Source organism: Erythrolamprus reginae, chromosome 1, assembly GCF_031021105.1.
Source record: "Erythrolamprus reginae isolate rEryReg1 chromosome 1, rEryReg1.hap1, whole genome shotgun sequence".
NCBI classification, from domain to species: Eukaryota; Metazoa; Chordata; class Lepidosauria; order Squamata; family Dipsadidae; genus Erythrolamprus; species Erythrolamprus reginae.
In genome coordinates this window covers 84,824,922-84,847,243 of record NC_091950.1, presented here as the reverse complement: position 1 = coordinate 84,847,243, position 22,322 = coordinate 84,824,922, and the positions used below count along the sequence as shown (strand labels likewise).

General features: G+C 38.9%; 1 protein-coding gene across 2 annotated transcripts; it reads right to left on the bottom strand.

Annotated features, from left to right (window-relative positions):
* Positions 1-3,986: 3,986 nt before the first annotated feature.
* On the bottom strand, positions 3,987-22,171 carry NUSAP1 (nucleolar and spindle associated protein 1). Of its 2 annotated transcripts, none has more exons than XM_070757203.1 (12): positions 21,944-22,171; positions 20,738-20,785; positions 20,195-20,437; positions 18,324-18,501; positions 16,612-16,701; positions 14,653-14,762; positions 13,302-13,367; positions 13,020-13,210; positions 7,880-8,061; positions 7,413-7,526; positions 6,909-6,999; positions 3,987-4,716 (listed from the first exon to the last, which is right to left on the bottom strand). In XM_070757203.1, exons 1-12 carry the CDS (start codon positions 22,034-22,036, stop codon positions 4,629-4,631), a joined length of 1,494 nt encoding a protein of 497 aa, XP_070613304.1. In that variant the 5' UTR covers positions 22,037-22,171; the 3' UTR covers positions 3,987-4,628. The 2 variants fall into 2 exon arrangements, with proteins under 2 accessions (XP_070613304.1, XP_070613313.1); XM_070757212.1 differs by having other exon boundaries at positions 13,020-13,207.
* Between the last annotated feature and the right edge of the window lie 151 nt (positions 22,172-22,322).

Below are 22,322 nucleotides of genomic sequence, written 5' to 3'. Positions count from 1 at the left end.
CAACGTTCCTTTTCAGACATGTTTGAAGTAGAATAATAAGCCTCTTCATTTGTGACTAATAACTTTGGGCTGATTTTCTTTGTAAGCCATTGATCATTATTATTTCTTTGGCTATCCACAGTTTAAAAGTGTGACTTCATATAACCGCACCACTTAGCAATGGCAATTCCAACAGTTCCCATTTGGTAACCAAATCTCACTGGTGCTTGGATAAGGACTCGACTTGATTCAACCCATTCACAACATGGTTCTCTCGCCCAGCCCCAAGCTTTAGTAAAGAAAGGAATTGCCTCATTTTCAATTTTCCACACTCACCTATAGCTGCCCTGCACAGTAGCACTCCTCAGTGGCAGAAGTAAAGGCATGGGGGCTTTCAATTTCGGCCTACTACCCCTTTGCTTCAGCCCGTGTCACCAGATCCAGAGCGCCACCTCAAATCCTACACTGTGACCAGCCATCTTAGTACTACAGTGCAAAACTCCAGAAACCCTTTAGACTAGTGATGGCGAATCTATGGCACCGGTGGCACAGGGAGCCATATTTGTTGGCACGTGAGCCATTGCTCTAGCTCAGCTCCAACGTGCATGTGTGCCGGCCAGCTGATTTTTGGCTTGCAGAGGCTATTGGAGGGCGCTTTTGGCTTCCTGAGAGCCCCAGGGAGACAGGGGAGGGCGTTTTTATTCTACCCTTGCTCCAGGGAAGCCTTTGGAGCCTGGGGAGGGCAAAACACGAGCCTACTGGGCCCACCAGAAGTTGGGAAACAGTCCGTTTCTGTCCTCCGGGTGGTGGGGGAAGCTGTTTTCGCCCTACCCAGGCATTGAATTATGGGTTTGGGCACTCATGCATGTGCGAAAACACTCACACTCTTTCGACACCTGAGGAAAAAAAGGTTCGCCATCACTGCTTTAGACCCCACCATACCTAAGTTGATATCTAATGTTTCACTAATGGTGAAGCATCCCCAGCCTTTTCGTACTTAAGGCAGTTATTTGCCACACCAGGCCTTTTCCCCAAGGGTGGTGGTGCCATTCTCCAATTATGTGTTGTATTTAGGTTTCAGATTTCTGAGGTTTTCTGAAACTGCTATAGTCTCCAAATTGCAAATGCCATTCTTACAATGTTTTGCAGGAAGCTTTCAGAAAGTGTCTTATTGCCTTCAAATTAGCTTTAAAAAAATCGTTTTTTTTTTTTTCAGAGTTCCAAACAATTTCTTCTTTATGTCTTCATTGGCCTTATCCCTTTCCACCCATGCAATGTAAAGTTTCCATTTTTTTCTTATCCTTTCAACTTTTTCTTCCCTTAGACAGTTCAGTGAGGTAATATGAGTTATTTCCATTTGTACTTGTTCAAATATATAATCGTTCCATCGTTTTAGTGTCCATTTACTTTTATCCTTCCATCCATATACTATAGTTGCATGAGCAGCTTTTATCATAATCCTGAATACTTCTTGTTCTTGTCTTCATTCCTTGAGTTTCTTTAACACTTCCTTCTATTATGTCCCATCCACCCGCAATTCATTTTTAATTATACCATTTATATTTTCCAGTATTAAAGTCCAGAACTTTTGAATCTCCTCACATTCCCACCAAAGATGTGTATACCATCACACTGCACGGCTACAGTGCCAGCATTTGGGGCTTAGTCCACCAATCATATATGCCAGCTGGGCAGGAGTTCTATACCATTTTAGATATATTTTCCTTTCCATTTCCTGAAACTTATCTATTTTAATTTTTTTGTATCCCTCTCATTATTCCTTCTATTCTTTCATCCGTTAAATTAAAATCCTTACTCCATTTATTCTTAATTTGATTCATCATATATTCCTTATCATCTGTCATTAATTTATATATCACCTTTACTCCTCTTAATCCTCTCTATATTTCAAAATTATATCTATTTTATTTTCTCTCAGACCCATTTTTATCTTATCTATTAGCTCACTCCATCTTAACCGATTTTGGAGGTCCACCTATTTGTATTATCTCATTGATTTTCATTAATTCACCCCTTTATAAAAATCTTTTATTTGATTATACCCATTTATTTCTAATTCTTTTGCACCCTTCCCTATTACACTTCTTATAGGTGCCCATTTTGATATTCCTTGCTTCCACTCTTTCTGCCATCTACTCCATACTTTAAATGCTACTTTCCTGGGTCCTATAGTTTTCTTACTTACTTCATTTAAATTTGAATCATGTATCCCTTCTTTTCCTAATCCCTCGTTCACCTCATTTTCTAATTTCACCCATTTCTCCTCTCTTTGTCCAATTCTAGTAATTGTTTTATTTGAAAGGCTTCATCATAATATTGTATATTCGGTAGTCCAGAATATAGTCCCCATCCCCATCGGTCATCCCCATCCCAATTGGCTCTTATACAGTGAGCCAATATATATGTATTTCGTTCAAGCCTGCTAAATGATTCTTCTTAGGCTGCCATAATCTCTTGCTTTTTTGTAGCCAGTTAAAAATGTTTCCTCTTCTCTGAATTTTTGCCCTTTTTTCAGTTATTACCAGCCAAACTCCGCTCACCACCACCTCTGCAGATCTGTAAAACCTCCAGTTTCACTTTCCAATACTTTTAAGGGTCTTCTATCACTCTTTGAAGTCTTTTTAGAATTTTTTCTGTTCTCGTAGGGAGGGAGGGTTCAGAGAGGCGTCTACTCCTGTTGACGCATACGCAGAACTCCAATGCCTTCAAATTTGTTATTCTCCAAATCGGCCATGACATTCTTAAGATCATTTGACAGCCTGGGCAGCCAAACGGACAGAGATATGGAGGGAATCAATAGGCAGGTAGAGGGAAATCAAGAGCTCCTGGCAGCCTAAGAAAAATGATGATGCCTTGTAAGTGCCCAAATTATGATCATTCGACTGCTGTATTGGCATTAACTTCAAGCACTGGATGTAAATATTATTTGTTGGGGGGGGGGGGGAATCGCTGAACAAAGGGCTGTTACGCAAGGAATAGCTGTAGTTTGTCTTCTTTATATTTAACTTTCACTTTTCTCAACTATTACAGCTTGCAGATCCTTTGCATTTTTGGTTATTAGGGTGGTGTAACACAGGTTATTTGTTTTTTCCAACAATATTATAGCATTTCTAAGTTATAACTGTAGCCAACACATTGGTTGCCCCTGGAGTTCAAATATCGAAATGATTTATTCCCAATAAATTAACATTCAAAAACAAACTTTTGTGTGATAACTTGAGACATTTTTGTAACAGAGAAAGCTAAGAAAGCATTTTAAAAATATTTCTACAATGTTTTAAAAAAACCCTATAAATGCAAAAGGCAATTCTTTTCCAGAAATTAGTTGATATCAAATATTTTCAAAGGAAGAATTTAATGTGAGCAGGAACTTTGATTTAAATAATGCCACTGAAAAAACTGAGCAACCAGTTAAAAGATTAACTACTGTTTGATACAATTCTCCAAAATTTCAAAATTCCTCTGTTATACAGTATAAGTGTTTTTCTGATCCTTTCCTAGTGATTTGCCCCAGATATGTACTAGATACAAAGGATTAGAAAAAAGCACACTTGAATAAGCTACGTAATCCATTACCACAAGCATCAGTAAAGTGGATAAATTACTGTAGGAGAAATACTATTTTATGATTGTCATAAGAATTAATAGCATTTAATCTACAGTGGTCCTTTAATAAATAAATGTACAGGAATAATGTTTTTGGCCAATTTGTTTAATTTATTGTTTGGAATGTTGTAATGAATATCACCTAAAATATCACATTTTAGGTGATATTTATACAGAAACATTGAAAATCCAAATGGGTTCACATTTTAATTCCCACTGTATAAGGAAAAAAGTTTAAGGTAACTGTGTATATTTTGAAATCAGTTTAGAAAACCTTTTACCAGTTTATGAGCTGATTTTGTAGCTAAGAAATTATCTATTTTGAATAAGAAATACCAATATTTTATATTTAAATAATCTCAATGTATACTATGCTCCAATTGGAGAAAATAAAAAGTAGGTTTTTATTTTTTATCACAGTTGTGGTAGCTATTTTTTATATGCTAATTAAATTAACAATTCTAAATTTAAAAATCTAGTTATCAGAATACATATACAATGATAAAAAGTTGACTGACAGAAGTTGACAATGTATGACAAAGCAGAATAGTAGTAAAATTACAATGAACTTTTATCTATAAACACAATTATTTTAATTAGGAGTACATCAAGAGTATTTTTTAAAATTCTTATTAAACCAATGGTTCCCAACATGGGGCCCACGCCCCACAGGGTGGGCAATTTGACTTTTAATGTGGGCAGCTGGAATCTTGTTTAAATGTTTTGGAAGCACTGCATTAAACGAATTTAAAATTGTTTGACACAATAAACTTTGATCCAGAAGTTGAGAAATGTTTTCAGAAGAAAAGATAGTTGCTATTTTGAAGACTTCTAAGCCTTCTAAGACAATAGCTTAGCTACTGGATAACTGAATGCAAAAGTGCCACAGTTCTATGTTCATATTCAGATAAGATCACTCAGTCTAGATAGCTTAAGTATTTCAATGCAGACACAGTAATTATTTACAAGAAAGTAAAGATTTTCAATAGTAAGATTATTTACAGAACAATTAAGAGTCAGCTTTAAGCAACAGTTAGCCGTCGCACTGTGCTAAGCTTTTGGTCTTTTCTTTGTTTTCTTTCTTGTATGTGTTTCTCCCTTCTCTCATCTCTGTTAAACAAAAAGATGCACAAGTAAGTAAAATGAAGGCAAACGTAACTGTTAAAACTTTGCAATAGGTTTTTCTAGCTACTTGGCAGAAATCCTTTTCTCTGTGATCTAATTTTTGGCACAGGGCCATCAACCTTCTTTTAAGAAATATACCATATAGAATTTTAAGAAATGCTCTGCATTTGATCAAATTTCTACGACTCTTTTTTAAAAAGTATAAACTTCAAAGTTATCCAAATGTTAATTTAATGAAGGCAGAAGATGACAAAATAGACTTAACAGGGACTTTTAACCTTTTTGCTCTGTTCAAAACCACTATACACTTATACTGTTTACGAGTCTGTGTGACTCGCACCGAAAATTCTTCATTTTAAGTGCTTATATTTGGTCAATTTGAAAACTTCTTTCCCTTGGAAACTAGGTTGAACATTTATGCACACAATGAAATAAAAATTGGGGGGGGGGAAAGATGCTTATTGGTTTATAGATAGTTTACCTGCAAACAACGTACAATTTTACTACATTACTAGTTTGAACATTTCTGAACATAATGATATGAAAATTGAACTGAAAAAAATGATGCTTATTGGTTTATTTTGCTCATAAAGGAGCTCCCCCCCGTTTTTTCAAGCATGTCACTTTATAAATTTTTCTAGGCCCCTAATTCCAAATATTTTCAATAACTTTGGCATTGAATTACCAATTTGAACATTTCTGAACATAATGAAATGAAAATTGAACTGAAAACATTGATGCTTATTTGTTTATTTTGCACATAAATGCCCCCCCCCGGCTGGGTTCAATTAAAAAAGTATGCTGTTAATTTCAAAATTACATACTTATTTTTAGTAAAATGGATTTCTTTCATAAAATTAGTTGTCTGGCTATCATGTGCTTGCTTTTCAAAAGGATATTCCCAATATTTCTAGCTAAATCTATTTAAAAATTGAAATTAATGGCACATAGCAAGGCCGAGGGGGGCGGCCCTTTTGTGACCATAATAAACAAATAAGCATCATTTTTTTCAGTTCATTTCTATTTTTCTTTTGATCAGGAATGTTCAATTTAGTATATCAAAACTTTTGGGGGGAAATTCCTTAGAGATTTGTAGCCTACAAAAATATATACTGACATGAAATGCTCAAAAAAATGGGGGGGGGGCTTTTTGATCAAAATAAAAATATAAGCATCCATTTTTTTCATTCAATTTTCATATCATTATGTTCAGAAATGTTCAAACTAGTTTCCCAGTGAATAAAGTTTTCAAAAAGACCAAATTTAAGTACCTAAAAAAATATTTTTGACCCGGGTCATATACGACCAGAAACCGACTCAACATGAGGTTTTTTTGTCCAGAAAAAAGTTAGGCCCCCCCCAAAAAAAATATTTTTATGATGATCAGCAATGTTAAATTGAGTAAATGAATGCCTTAAGATATTAAAAATATTTTGGATTTGGAGCCTAAAAAAATGTAAAGTGAAAATGGTTGCAAGCAGCCGGGGAGGGGGGGGGGAGGCCTTATTTCTGATTTTAAAAAACCAATAAGCATCATTTTTTTCAGTTCATTTATATTTTTCTTATGATCAGGAATGTTCAAGCTAGTAATCCCACACCAAATTTAGTAAAATTGTACACATTTTGCAGGCTAAACTATCTATAAATTGAAAAACAATTCACAAAAAAGGGGGCGGGCGGGCTTTTATGAACAAAATAAACCAATAAGCATTATTTTTTAATTTCAATTTTCATTTCATTGTGTGCATAAATGTTCAACCTAGTTTCCAAGGGAAAGAAGTTTTCAAATTGACCAAATATAAGCACTTAAAATAAAGAATTTTCGGTCGAGTCACACAGACTCATAAACAGTACAAGTGCGACCTTTTTTGCCAGCAAAAACTAAACCCCCCACCCCCCAAAAAAAATTCTCATAGAGAGAACCCCTGAAATGATGAAAAGTCATGAAATTTCAAGTTTCAGAAATGCAGGGAAGTTTTTTCACAGGGTCTCAAACTTTGATTTCGTGTTGCAGAGACTCGAACAGAACAGCAGGGTTAAGAACTGACATTTATTTATTTATTGAATTTATATTCAATATATTGCACATGGCAACTCAAGGCGGCTTACAGAATATAAAATCTCATATATAAAACCAATAAAAGAAGAGTCATATAATAAATTAATATAATACTTGCCTGGTTTGAAGAGGTGGCTCTTTGTAGTATTTCTTGTAGGAATGTAGTCTCTGCTGATTCTCACCGGTGTTTCTCCATGGTTTCAGTTTTCCTATATTGATGTAAGAAAAATGTGTTACTTATCTCTTTCCTGTTCTCGTCTGCTACATCAGGTAAATAACAAATATTTCCCATGTTTCTTTTGTGAGAACATTTTGCGTATGAGACAAAAATGAATACATAGCCAAAAGAACGAGGTACTTTATCAGCAGTAAACCAGCCAAAATATACTTGTCTGAGATGAGAACAAACTCAAAAAATGAGGAATAGCTTGCTTTAACTTAGTTTCTATTAATATACCAAAGTACACTTGGTAGATTAATTTGAGATTAATGATATACATTCATATGTATAAATTACCTTTGGAAACATCATTGCAAACAGTATGTGAATAATTCTTTAAGGTGTTGCAACTGCTGATGTTTTCATGCTTTTACACTGAGTTATTTTTAAAACTATGGCTACCTTTGTGTGGCTGATAACTAAGTGGCTTTGACAGACTTGCTTGCAGATCAAATACTGGTTTCTTGGAGCTTGTGGATTCTACAGTCTGATTTATAAACTTGAAAGGAGTGACAGCTATAAGGAGAAAAACCAATGTATTGATAATCAATAAGCAACAAGACCAAACTTATTACTCATTTAACTTTGAGTTTAAAACGGGAAATAACACTAGAATACAGCATTTTTATACCCTTGGTGTCAGTATATTATACTAGCTGGCACCAAGAACATCAAAGAACATCATCTTGACTGTGAAAAGATTCTGCATCAATATCCTCCCCCGCATCAAATGTAAATAATAATAATAATAATAATAATAATAATAATAATAATAATAATAATAATAATTTAAAAAAATAGATTTGTATGCCGCCCCTCTCTGAAGACTCATTGCATTGTTATTAATTACAGTTCTTTGGAAAAGTTACCAGAATTCATTGAAGTTTCTGTTGCCTGATAGTTTGTATCTCCTCCTTTGAAGTCTTTGCTGGTTACATCTTCATTGCTTTTCTGATCATCTGGACTGCAACTTTTCAGAAACGCAAATTTCCTAGATGGCGTCTTGATAAGGGAACGCTTTGCTTCATTGTCTTTTGTCGATTCAGAGAACCTAATGAAAACATTTAAAATAATAATAATAATAATAACAACAATAACAATAAATTAGATTTGTATGCCGCCCCTCTCCGAAGACTCGGGGTGGCTCACAACATAATAGCAATACAATATAAATACAAATCTAATGTTAAAGTTTTTTTTTAACTAATTTAAAAATACATTGTTATAAAAAACTTATCTGCTACACAATCATACACACTCAATCCGACTGAACATAAACATAATAAAGGTCAGCGAAAAAAGGAGGGGGGGAGATTAATTCCCCCACGCCTGGCGGCAAAGGTGAGTCTTCATTTTACGGAAGGCGAGGAGGGTAGAGGCAGTTCCAATCTCGGGGGAGTTGATTCCAGAGAGCCGGGACTGCCAGAGAGAAGGCCCTTCCCCTGGGTCCCGCCAGACAGCATTGTTTTGTCGACGGGACCTGGAGAAGGCCAACTCTGTGGGACCTAATCAGCCGCTGGGATTCGTGCGGCAGAAGGCGGTCTTGTAGGTACTCTGATCAGATGCCATGCAGGGCTTTATAGATCATTACCAACACTTTGAATTGTGACCGGAAACTGATTGGCAGCCAGTGCAAGCCACGGAGTATTGATGAACTTGGGCATATCTGAGAAAGTCCATGATAGGCTCTTGCGGCCACACTCAGCACATTCTGAAGTTTCCGAACACTTTTCAGAGGTAGCCCCATGACCCATATTTCATAGAAACATAGAAACATATAAGTCTGACGGCAGAAAAAGACCTCATGGTCCATCTAGTCTGCCCTTATACTATTTTCTGTATTTTATCTTAGGATGGATATATGTTTATCCCAGGCATGTTTAAATTCAGTTACAGTGGTACCTCAAGATACGAATCCCTCGTCTTACAAACAACTCGTGATACGAACCCGGGGTTCAGAAAAATTTTGCCTCTTCTTACGAACTTTTTTCGAGTTACGAACCGGCGTTCGGAGACTGCTGGGAAGCCGCGCGGCTGTTTTAAAAGGTGACAGCCGGGTGGTGGGGCTTCCCAGAAGCCTCCCGAACGCCGGTTCGTAACTCGAACAAAGTTCATAAGAAGAGGCAAAATTTTTCTGAACCCCGGGTTCGGTTCGGGAGGTTGCTGGCAAGCCCCCCAGGCCGGCTGTCACCTTTTAAAACAGCAGCGCCGCTTCCCAGCTGTCTCCCGAAGCCGAACGCGGAAGTTCGGCTTTAGCGTTCGGCTTCAGGAGACAGCTGGGAAGCGGCGCGGCTGTTTTAAAAGGTCGCAGCCGGCCTGGGGGGCTTGCCAGCACCCCCCCGAACCCGCTTCCCAGCTGTCTCCTGAAGCCGAACGCCAAAGCCGAACTTCCGCGTTCGGCTTCAGGAGACAGCTGGGAGGCGGCGCGGCTGTTTTAAAAGGCCGCAGCCGGCCTGGGGGGCTTGCCAGCACCCCCCCGAACCCCGAACCCGGGTTCGGGGGGTTGCTGGGAAGCCCCCCAGGCCGGCTGTCACCTTTTAAAACAGCCGCGCGGCTTCCCAGCAGTCGCCGAAAGCCGTTTTTTTGCGGGGGGGGTTTTGGTTGCACGGATTAATTGACTTTACATTGTTTCCTATGGGAAACAATGTTTCGTCTTACGAACCTTTCGTCTTACGAACCTCCTCCTTGCACCAATTAAGTTTGTATCATGAGGTATTACTGTACTGTGGATTTATCTACCACGTCTGCTGGAAGTTTGTTCCAAGGATCTACTACTCTTTCAGTAAAATAATATTTTCTGATGTTGCTTTTGATCTTTCCCCCAACTAACTTCAGATTGTGTCCCCTTGTCCTTGTGTTCACTTTCCTATTAAAAACACTTCCCTCCTAGACCTTTATTTAACCCTTTAATATATTTAAATGTTTCGATCATGTCCCCCCTTTTCCTTCTGTCCTCCAGACTATACAGATTGAGTTCATTAAGTCTTTCCTGATAACGTTTTATGCTTAAGACCTTCCACCATTCTTGTAGCCCGTCTTTGGACCCGTTCAATTTTGTCAATATCTTTTTGTAGGTGAGGTCTCCAGAACTGAACACAGTATTCCAAATGTGGTCTCAACAGCATTCTATATAGTGGGATCATAATCTCCCTCTTCCTGCTTGTTATACCTCTAGTTATGCAGCCAAGCATCCTACTTGCTTTCCCTACCGCCTGACTGCACTGTTCACTCATTTTGAGACTGTCAGAAATCACTACCCCTAAATCCTTTTCTTCTGAAGTATTTGCTAACACAGAACTGCCGATACAATACTCAGATTGAGGATTCCTTTTCCCCAAGTGCATTATTTTACATTTGGAAACATTAAACTGCAGTTTCCATTGCTTTGACCATTTATCTAGTAACGCTAAATCATTTACCATATTACAGACCCCTCCAGGAATATCAACCCTATTGCACACTTTAGAGTCATCGGCAAATAGGCAAACCTTCCCTACCAAACCTTCCCCTATGTCACTCACAAACATATTAAAAAGAATAGGACCCAGAACAGACCCTTGTGGCACACCGCTTGTAACCTGACTCTGCTCAGAATACTCGCCATTAACAATAACTCTCTGGTGTCTACGCTTCAGCCAGCTGCAAATCCAATGAACTATCCAGGGATTAAGTCCAATCTTCACTAATTTATCTATCAGCTCTTTATGTGGAACCGTATTAAAGGCTTTGCTGAAGTCCAGGTAGGTAATATCCACGGCACCACCTTCATCCAACACCTTTGTGACATAGTCAAAGAAATCAATGAGATTAGTCTGACATGATTTGCCTTCAGTAAAGCCATGCTGATTTGGGTCCAATAAGTTATTGTTTTTTAGGTGCTGATTTATCCTCTTTTTGAGTAGAGTCTTCATCATTTTAACTACCACTGATGTCAAGCTAACTGGCCTGTAGTTACCAGCTTCTTCTCTACTGCCCTTCTTGTGGATAGGCACAACAATAGCCATTCTCCAATCCTCAGGAACTTCTCCTGTTAACAAGGATTGGTTAAACAAATCAGTCAGGGGGGTAGCAATGACAGATCTGAGTTCTTTAAGAACTCTGGGGTGGATGCCATCTGGACCCATTGCCTTATTTATCTTTAATTGTTCAAGTTCTTCTAAGACATCGGCTTCTAAGATCACTGGAGCTGAATCCGTACAGCTGGAAGCAATGCTATATCCCTCTATAGTATTATTTTGTAAGGTGTCTTTTGAGAAAACTGAACAGAAGTAGCTATTGAAATGGTCAGCTATCTCCTTATTCCCATTAATGCATGTATTATTCCCGGTACTAAGCTTCGTGATGCCGCAGTTTTTCTCCTTCTTATTACTAATATATCTGAAGAAGGTTTTATCCCCCTTCTTTACAGATTTGGCAATTTCTTCCTCTTTTGAGGCTTTAGCAGCATATATTATCTGTTTCGCCTCCTTCTGTCTCATTTTATACACCTCCCTATCAGCTATACTTCCAGACACTTTATACCTCCTATAGGCAGCCTTTTTTTCATTGACTATAGCCCTTACATCATTGCTAAACCATAGAGGTTTCTTCTTCCTTTTACCTTTAGTTATTTGTCTTACATACAGTCCAGTGGCTTTTAAGATGGCCTTTTTTAATACAGTCCACTGGGTTCTCGCTCCTGCCATTTTATCCCTCCCCTTTAATTCATTATCTAAATATTCCCCCATTGCATTAAAATTTGTTTTTATGAAATCCAATACTTTGGTTGCATTATAGGATTGCTCACAATGAGTTTTTACATCAAACCACAAACATAGATGGTCACTGCAACCTAACTTTTTTTCCCAGCTTGACCTCTGAAACCCAATTCCCATTCGTAAAAACTAAATCTAGAATATTCTCCCCTCTAGTTGGTGTCTTAACCAGCTGTGCCAGAGCTGCTCCTGTAAAGGCCTCTACTATATTCTTACTTTTGCATGTAAGGGCACTGGGGATATTCCAGTCAACATCAGGCATGTTGAAATCACCCATAATCACAATATCTCCCTTTACTGCCATTTGGGTAATTTCATCCACCATCTTGTTGTCATATTCCTCAGATTGCCCTGGAGGCCTATAGATCACCCCAATTCTAATGACAGAACCTTCTTTATTTTGCATGCAAATCCAGAGAGTCTCCAGATCTTGACATGTATTTTGAATTAGTGTTGCTTTTAGACTTTAACATAAATGGCTACTCCACCTCCCCTTCTCTCTATTCTATCCTTCCTATACAGTGTATATCCTGGTATGGATATTTCCCATTCATTAAAATCCTTAAACCATGTCTCAGTTATGGCAACCAGATCCAAATTATCTCTAGATATTATGGCCATTAACTCACAGAGCTTGTTGCTCAAGCTTCAAGCATTCGTGCACATTACCCGAAGAACATTATTTTCATTATTAGTTTGCCCCTTATCATCAACAACTACATCTATTTTATTTGCAGCTCCCTTTTCATAAGCTTCCAAAAACTGATTTATCCTCATTGGTCGGAGACAGAAATCACCCACATCAGTTACATCTCTGTCCCCTTTACCTAGTTTAAATGCCTGTCCAAAACAGTTCTGAATTCCTCACCGAGCACCTGGGTACCTCTGTATGATGGATGCAAACCATCCCTCTTAAACAACTCCCTATTAGACCACCTAATGGCTCATAATTTTAATATACACTTTTCCCAAATAACTAGGAGCATGTTGAAATATTGAAACTTTTGAATATCCTGTCAAAAAATATTGGAATTAACTCAGAATTCTTCTGTGTTTAAAACTTTTTGTAGATTTTACATTTAATCATTTTCTCAAATGCATACATCATTTTTATACTTGATAAAATGCAAAAAAAATGACTAAGTCCAAACAATTTTATGAAAATATATAAATTTCGATTTTGTGACCTTAAATTTGGTAATTCACACATTTCCACATGTAAGCTACTTTTATTTAATGCCACATATAGTCTTACCTGACATTCCTTTTAGTTGTAGAAAGGCTGGCTGAACTGAAGGATGATTTTTGAGACAGAATATTTTTATTTGCAGTGCCAGGGGAATTGCGTATTGAACGTCGCAGTTTTATTGGTGTGCCTTTGGCAGAAAGCCTTTTCTTTTGAGAAGGGGGACTTAATAAAAGCCCTCTGGAACTGGAACGTACCTGCTAAGATGAGGAACATTTCTACATTTTAGCATATGGTTTGGTTGAAACTAGGAAATTTAAAAGAAGTTCTTAATGGAAAATATATTCTTACCCTTGAATTGATATTTAAATTTTCTTTCTGAGAAGTCTGCAGAGACATATTCTTCTTAGTCAGGATCTGCAATTAGAGATGTAGGAATTTCCCCCCTCCTATCAATTGCTCATAATAAAATACCAGGATGATTTTAAAAACCAATGTTAGGCATGGAGATAAACAAATTGTCAAACAGAAAAATCTGTTAAAAATAGTATTACTTTTCTTCTTTGCTCCAGCTGGTCTATCACCACAAAAAACAATGGAAACTTAAATTAGGAACTTATAGGTTTCTTGTGATGTTCAACCTGAGCTCAATATAGTCAATGGGAAGGATTGTAAATTTTTCAGAAACTTTTAAGTAGTACACAAAGAGCAACAAAAGAGCAACATGGACATAAGCCAGAATTTGAGCCAAAATGTTTTTTTTTTTAATTTCTGCAAACTTAAACCACTTGAAACTAAAAAAAATGTAAATTACTTTATGATCACAAAGTTAATAGGTATCCAATAAAGGAGAATATTTGTAGCTGAGAGTTGATATCAAGGGGTTCTTGGTAATCACAGAGAGGGGTGGCATATAAGTCAAGCAAGTAAGTAAGTAAATAAATAAATAAAATCTCAGCTTGGTTCCTTTTCTTGTAAATGTTCCGTTACCCAAGGATAACATCAACATATTAAAAACCACCCAGACTATTAAGACCACATGGAATGAGCATTATACACAAACCAGCCCTAAAAAATATACTAAATCAGTGATGGTGAACCAAGATGGCACGCGGAGTCATATCTGCTGGCACCCAAGTTGTTGTCCTAGCTCAGCTCCAATGTGCATGTATGTGCCGGCCTGCTGATTTTTGGCTCAGAGGCCCTCGGAGGGCATTTTTGGCTTCCAAAGAGCCTCCAGGAGTCTGCAGGAGAGCGTTTTTACCCTCCCCCAGCTCTAAGGAAACCTTTGGAGCCTGGGGGAGAGCAAAACACTAGCCTACTGGGCCCACCAGAAGTTGGGAAGCAGGCCATTTCTGGCCTCCAGAGAACCTCCAGGGGGTAGAGGAAGCTGTTTTCGCCTTCCCCAGGAATTGAATTATGGGTGTAGGCCCTCGCCCATGCGCGATAGCGCTCACCCATTCTCTTTCGGCACCCAAGGAAAAAAAGGTTTGCCATCACTGCCCTAAGTAAACCAAAAGACCAGCAGTCCCAGAAGTAAAAACAGAATTCATCCACCACAACATACAATGTAAAGATAGCAACTGGTCAGGACCTGCTGAAACCTATCATCTGTTCTTGTAAATAAGTCTGATTGAGGGACACGTTGTAATTTCATTCAATTTAATCTTCATGTAATTGGGATAGGATCAATGTCACTTACCTTGATTTCATTAACTGAATTGCTGAAATTATATATTTTATTTTTCCGTTCAACATATTCATCAATAGATAGCATTTTCTTGAACTGAGCCTCATGAAGTTTCTTAAAATCTACAATATTGAAAACTTTATTATTCAGATTTTTCTTATCTTTATTGTCAGTTCATTATAATAAGCATCTTAAAATTAAATATTTATCTGATACTGAAACAAGAAAGGTCAGCTATTTTTAAAAAATAATAGGTCCATGGGGAAATGTTTTAGGGCACTCCCAGAAAAGACATACAATGTGGCAAATTATTTTTGTCTCCCTCCCCCCAGCCCCTAGGACCATGATGGCGAAGCTATGGCACATGTGCCACAATTGGCACACGGGGCCATCTCTGTGGGCAGACGAGACAATGTCCAGGTCACTGTGCCTCCTGCTGGCCAGCTGATTTTTGGGTTTTGACTAGAGATGCACACACATGCACAGGGTAGGGGGATCACATGGCTGTTTGTTAGTTCCAGGCAGCTTCAGGAATCTCTGCTACCAGAAAAATGAGGCATGCAAGGGTGCAGTGCTCTCCCTCTGCAGCCCATTTTTAGTTCCAGGTGGCTTCAAGAATCTTTGCTAGCAGAAAATCGGGGGAACCAGGGGTGCGGCATTCTCCCTCTGCAGCCCATTTTTAGTTCCAGGAGGTTTCAGAAAACTCTGGGGCTGTGCAAGAAGCCCGCTCAAGTGGGGAGACTTATGAATAGGTAGGAATCCCTGGTTTAATCTGGGGCATTTCTGCTATTTCACTAAACCTTCCCTCTCCTCTTCTCTGCCACTCGGTGTGTGATGAAGAGCTCTGGAAGACTCCAAGACTTCCCATTCCTTTGGGATCGATCATGAAGCAAGTCCTACCCGACACTACTTCAAACACCATCCCCGCCCCGGTCGAAGTAAAGGGTTGGAGCTTTCTCCTCCCCCCTCCCAACCCCTTTGAACTAGAACATCCCAATGCCAGCGCCATCCCCCTTGGCAAGGGGGCAGGACACTGCGCCCAGCAGGATGGCTTCCAGGTAGGCAAGGAGAAAGGAGGCATCCTGACCCTCGCCCCTCTCGTCCCCAGTTCCAGAAACAGACCCAAAGCAAAGCCAAAGTGTCAGTGGCCAAGGCAGATCCACAACAGCCTCCAGTAGGAAGGGAAGCTTCTTCTTTAAAAGAGAAGGGCCCCTCCTGCAAGTAGCCTCGCCTTCCCCTTGTCCCCCTCCACAACTAAGAGCAATTTTCCAAGCAGAAGATGTCCCTCCCTCTTGCCAAGGAGGATGGCGCTGGTGTTGAAGTGTTCCGGTCCAAAAGGGTTGGGGGGGAGAGGAGACAAGCTTTGGCCTCTCACTTTGACCGGGCAGTATTTGAAGGAGTGTTGGGCAGGCCTTGCTTCACGATCGATCCCAAAGGAATTGAAAGCTTTGGAGTCTTCCAGAACTCTTCATCACGCACGGAGTGGCAGAGAAGAGGAGGCTACCACCCCCTTTCCTCCGGCGATGGTGGTTCTTGTACTGTTGCTTCCCTTGCAGTGGCAGGAACAGTGGGCCAGGGCTTCCCTCCCTCCTTCCCGGATAATCAGCCGGCATGGAGAGTGCAACTCCTCACTTAGGGGGACTTGCCGGCTGGGAAGTGGTAACAGGCGCACTGGCTTGGTGCAGGGTTTCAAGAGCCAAAATGGAGCACGGGGTGCACATACGCAGAAGACACGTGCATGCGCTTGGAACATGCAGGGGGTGAGCATGGGGGTCACATGCGCAGGTGGGGTGCACATTGCGCTAAGAACACTGATTAAAATGCCTATAGAATAAAATAATTAATGCTTTAATACTGGGGTGGTGGTGTTCCTGTCGCTTAAAAGTTTCCAATGTAACATATTTTCTAATTTATCTCCAGTCTTGATTGATAAACATTCTGTGCATATAATCATTATATTAAGATACATACCTGGGGTGATAATTATTCTTTTTCTTCCCAATTTAGTCTTGCTTCCTGCATTAGTTTTCTTTCCAGAAAGAGAATCCAGTAAAATTTTACCTGCAGTAAACATGTGAAACAATAAAAAAGATTCATAAGCTTCTCAAGTTGTAAGTTGGTGAAACTTGGCTTTGCATTTTTCCACCAAGCATCATAGTTCATGTGTTAATTCAGCATTGTTATATTATTTCACACAAGCTGCTAAGTTAAAATGTAGAGGATACAAAGCCACATTTTATTCCTTTAAGCAGTTTACTATACCAAATCCTTGCTTAAGGCCCCTATTGTAATTGGGACTGATATAAGAGCCACAGTGGGGCAGTGATTAGAATGCAGTACTGCAGGCTACTCCAACTGCCAGCAATTTGGCAGATCAAATCTCACCAGGCTCAAGGCTGAGGCAGCCTTCCAAGGTGGGTAAAATGAGGACCTAGAATCTAGGGGCAATTGTTGGGGGCAATATATGCTGGCTCTGTAAACAACTTAGAGAAAGCTATAAAGCAGTATATAAGTCTAAATGCAATTGCTGTCAATAAACAAAGCAATCATTAGATGAAACATCATGTGACAGGACCACTTGGCAACAATGGTTCCAGTTGAGTCAGTAGCCAAACACCTTATACATCTCTGGCCCTTGGAAGTCAGCAGCTGCCTCACCCGGGCACGCCTTGTCAGCAATGGGAGGGAAATAAAGGTCATCTGGAAACAATGGGGATAGGAAGCAGTGGCAATAGCTAAGTGGCTGAAACACATGTTGAGATCCTAAAGGCAGGCAAGCTGCCAAGTACCCAAATTTTGATCATGTGTCTGGGGGTATGGCAACGGCCATAATTTCAATGATTGGTCAAAACATTTGTTCAGTCGCAGTCAAAATTTCAAAGTCACTGAACTAATGGTTAAATGACTACTTGTTCCTGCTTGAGATATGGGTTATCTAGTCAGAGCTAAAACATGTCATAAATAACAGACTTGGCCTTATCCAGGTCCTGTCGGCCAGACAATGTCGGTGGGCAGGGCCACGTGGGAGGGCCTTCTCTGTGGCAGCACCGGCTCTCTGGAACCAACTGCCCCCGGAGGTCTGTATCACCCCCACCCTCCTGGCCTACCGGAAAGCTATGAAAACCTGGGTTTGCCAACAGGGGCTGTTAAGCTATATCATCTAGTTCCAGCCAAAAAGGAATGATTTTATTTGTAGGAGTTTTAATTACTTTTTATATTGTTTTTTTAATTGTTGTACGCTGCCCAGAATCCCCCAGGAGGTAGGTGGCTTATAAATCTAATAAATAAATAAAATGCTGCATATTTATAGTATCCAAACTTCCATCTCATTAGGTTTATGGCTGGATTGTTAGACAGCAAGACTTGTTGCTCTCAAGATTTTGTTCCCTTCAAACTATGTTCAGATTCTGAAAATTTACAGAGGCCAAGAGTAACTGAGTTGCCCGCACACTTGACCTAAATGACAAAATTAAGCAAGTCTTCTACTTATATCTTCACGTATAAATTTAGGATATAAATAGGATACTTATTTAGTATCCTAAAGGGGACATTAGGACTGCCCCTGTTCTAATGTCCCCTTTTATTCATATCCATTTCATGTATTCATCATTATGCACTTAGATCTGTTATTTAATACATGCTTGACCAAATAAATAAAATATAATAAAATAAATGCAAATTACTTTCAACTCCTTTTTCCGTAGTGGATTTTCTTTCTTTTTGCTGACTTGGAGTGACAACATCTTCATCTTCTAGGTTTCCTTCTGTTCCACTGCTTTGTGAGTCATCATTTTGGTTTAACTTCAGTATCTTTTCCAATCCTGCATCCGAGTTCCGTTCAAAATTTAGCACTATTGGAAGCTGTCATTCAAAAATAGAGGTCAAATTGTCTCTCCCTTCCAATATAGATGCTTGTTGTTGTTTTTAGCTGTGAAGTCGTGTCTGACCCATCACGACTCCATGGACAATGTTCCTCCAGGCCTTTCTGGCCTCTAACATCCCCCAGAATCCATTAAATACAAATAGTTCTGTTGATAGTTCATTTAATCCAAGTGAATAAGCATAAAACGGTTAAGCATAAAATGGTGAATAGGATCTTACACTGTCACTATATTACTCTATCACTGTCTAGTTTGGTTCTGCAACCCAACAAGACCGACATAGACTTCACAGGATAATCAGAACTGAAATAAAAACAATTGCTGCCAACCTGCCTTCCATTGAGGACCTGTATAATGCACAAGTCAAAAAGAGGGCGGGGTAAATATTTACTGACCCCTTGCATCCTGGACATAAACTGTTCCAACTCCTACCCTCAACTACAACTACTCTGTAGTGCTCGCTACAGAGTACTGCACACCAAGACAACTAGACACAAGAACAGTTTCCCCCCGAACGCCATCAAATAATGCTAAAAATTTCCTCAACACTGTCAAACTATTTACTAAGTCTGCACTACTATTACTGCTAGTTTTTTCTCATCATTCCTATCACCCATTTCCTCCCATTTATGACTGTATGACTTTAACTTGTTGCTTGTATCCTTACTTTTTAAAGATTTTTATTAATATTGTTTCCTCATTGCTTATTTGACCCCTATGACAATCATTAAGTGTTGTACCTCATGATTCTTGACAAATGTATATTTTCTTTTATATACACTGAGAGCATATGCACCAAGACAAATTCCTTGTGCATCCAATCACATGGCCAATAAAGAATTGCTTTTCTGTTTAGTACATATATACATGCTGTGATAGTCCCCTCCAAGGCCTCCACTCCACATTCCTTGCCTGAAATTCCCTCTTCCCATTTAATGATGTGGGATAGGTGTCCCTAAGCAATGCAGTCATGCTTTAAACAAATTGCTTAGTAATGGCATTCCCAGGCCCAATTTCCATCATAACCTAATATTAACCATATATTCAAATATATTCAGGAAACCATATACTGGAACACGACCTAGCATTGAAAGGCTTTTTGCTCCCAAATTTATCACATATAACCAGAAGCATATAATGAGAGTTTTACCTCAATTTTCTTACACAGGCAAAGTATCTATGCAAATGCATTTACAGTATATACAATTTCTATTCCATGAGTACACTGTTATTATAGTAGTTCCAAATAACATATGAATGTACTGACAGAAAAGGGACCTTTATTAAAAAAAGCTAGAGAAAAGTTTCAGAAGCATACATGGAAACTTCTACCTTCTGGCAATTAATAAATGTTGCAAAATAAATTACATGGCATTTCAAAAGTTATGCTCTATTAAATAATTGATGTGTGAAACTGAAATCCATACATCTGAACACTGCCATATTTGAAACACACAATACTAAATCACGCTTGTTCAGCCCGGTTTTAATGAATAGATTACTAATGTAATAAAGTCAACAAGGTCTACTGAGTTCATAAATTAATATGAGATATATTCTATTTCTATTTTACACCCTTCTGCCAAATCTTGATATTCACAATAAATCAACCAAAGTAAGTATCCAAACTAAGAACTTTTATGCATCTTATAATTTCCTATAAATAGTATCACCTCTTTCTCGGAATCCAGTTCCATTTTTTCTTTATTAAAATTTTCTTGTGCAGTTTGCTGGGCATTATCTTCTTTCTCAGAATCCACTTTCATTTTTTCTTTATTAAGATTTTCTGGTGTAGTTTGCTGGGTATTATCTTCTTTCTCTTTTCTACATGTTATGGTAATTGCAATTGGATTTATGGAAATTTGACTGCCATTCTCTTCCTCAATATCTGTAGAGGGGGATGTCCTTTTGATACCCTACACAAAAGAAAGCCATTTTATGATCATCTTGATATTATTTATTTCAGTGACAAACTGTAAAATATTGTTCAGTTAGCAACAGCATATAAACTGCTTGTTCATAGGTTATGCCCCCCAAATTGTTATGCGAAAGAAAATCAGATGAACATACTGGTAGATATGAAATTTTTTTTACCAGATCCATAGGCAGACAGCTAAATAATGTTCTTTCATTACATGGAAGGAATAAGAGTTATTTTAAGATACCATTGCTAGAGGATATAATTGAATGAAATTGTCAAAATGTTGTGCTCTTACCGTATTTTCATAGAAGTGTTTCTTTAATGCATTTAGCAGCTTGGCTGCCTAAAAGACATTTGAGAGCAATCATCAAAAAAGGGCTGTTATAAATTGAGTCACTGTAGCTAGGAGTAAAAACATGGAACACATTTGTGTTATATTTGCCTTCACTTCAGCTGCTTCAAGGATGAGAACCTTGCCTTTCAGCATCTCTTTCAGGTGTTTCCTAGCTGAGCTTCCAGCTTATCTTCAAACTAGAATACCTTCAGGACCGCCTTCTGCTGCATGAATCCCAGCGGCCAATTAGGTCCCACAGAGTTGGCCTTCTCCGGGTCCTAAGCAATGTAATCTGGCGGGACCCAGGGGAAGAGTCTTCTCTGTGGCGACTCCAGCCCTCTGGAATCAATTCCCCCCCCGGAAATTAGAATTTCCCCCACCCTCCTCGCCTTTCATAAGTTATTGAAAACTCATCTTTGTAGCCAGGCATGGGGAAACTGACATATCCCCCAACTATCTTGGTTTGTGTATGGTTTGAATGGATTGTATGATTATTTTACTATAAGGGTTTTTAAATTGTTTTTTTTTTAATATTGGATTTGTAGACTGTTTATTATTGTTGTAAGCCACCCCGAGTCTTCAGAGAGGGGCGGCATACAAATCTACACAAAGGTTCCAACTTAATGCTGGGACTATAAAAAGTGATTTTCATGAATATATCAAGTTAATATATAGTAATTTATCACTAAGTAGGGATAACATATATAAATTAAGATTAACATAATTTACATTTTCATTCTTACTTTGCTTATATTTGGAACTTAGATAGTCAAATTTAAACTCCATAGAATTGTAATGATACCATCCAAAGATCTTTACTATTGATTTGTCAACTATATTGTTGACCGCTAAATTGCGACTTTAAAGATTTAGTTCAGATTATTTCTAACCGTTTTAGTTTATAATGTTCCTAATAACTAATCCTAATATTTTTTATATTGATTGTTTCTTCATTGCTTATTTGACCCCTATGACAATCATTAAGAGTTGCACCTCATGATTCTTGACAAATGTATCTTTTTCTTTTATGTACATTGAGAGCATATGCACCAAGACAAATTCCTTGTGTGTCCAATCACACGGCCAATAAAGAATTCTGTTCTACTCGTATTCCAAGCCCACCCGTGTTTTTGCTTCCCCATCCGCCTTGCCCAGCCCGGGACTCACCTTCAGGTTAGCCTTCAACCCCGCCGACTTGGCCAGGCATTGCAATTCGCTGTATTTGAGCGTCTCCAATTGCGATACAGAGAGCGTCTCCATGACTGCCAACACGCTCGCCGAGCAGATGCTTAGACTTTCAACCGCCAGCGCCTCTTCGGTCCCGCCTTTATTTTCAAACCTCCCGATGACGGGGTCTCTGCGGCAGCCCTTGCTTGGTAAAGCCAATCAAATCCCAGGATGAAAAAAACGGGGCGTTTTTGTTTAATGCAAGAAACCTGCCCGAAAGCTGCAGTGCTGGTATTCTCGCGATTCGATTAGGTAAAGGCGAAAGACGAGCAGGCGTCTGCTCCAATGAGTGGTGGGAGGGGGGGGGCGGTCCTTGCTA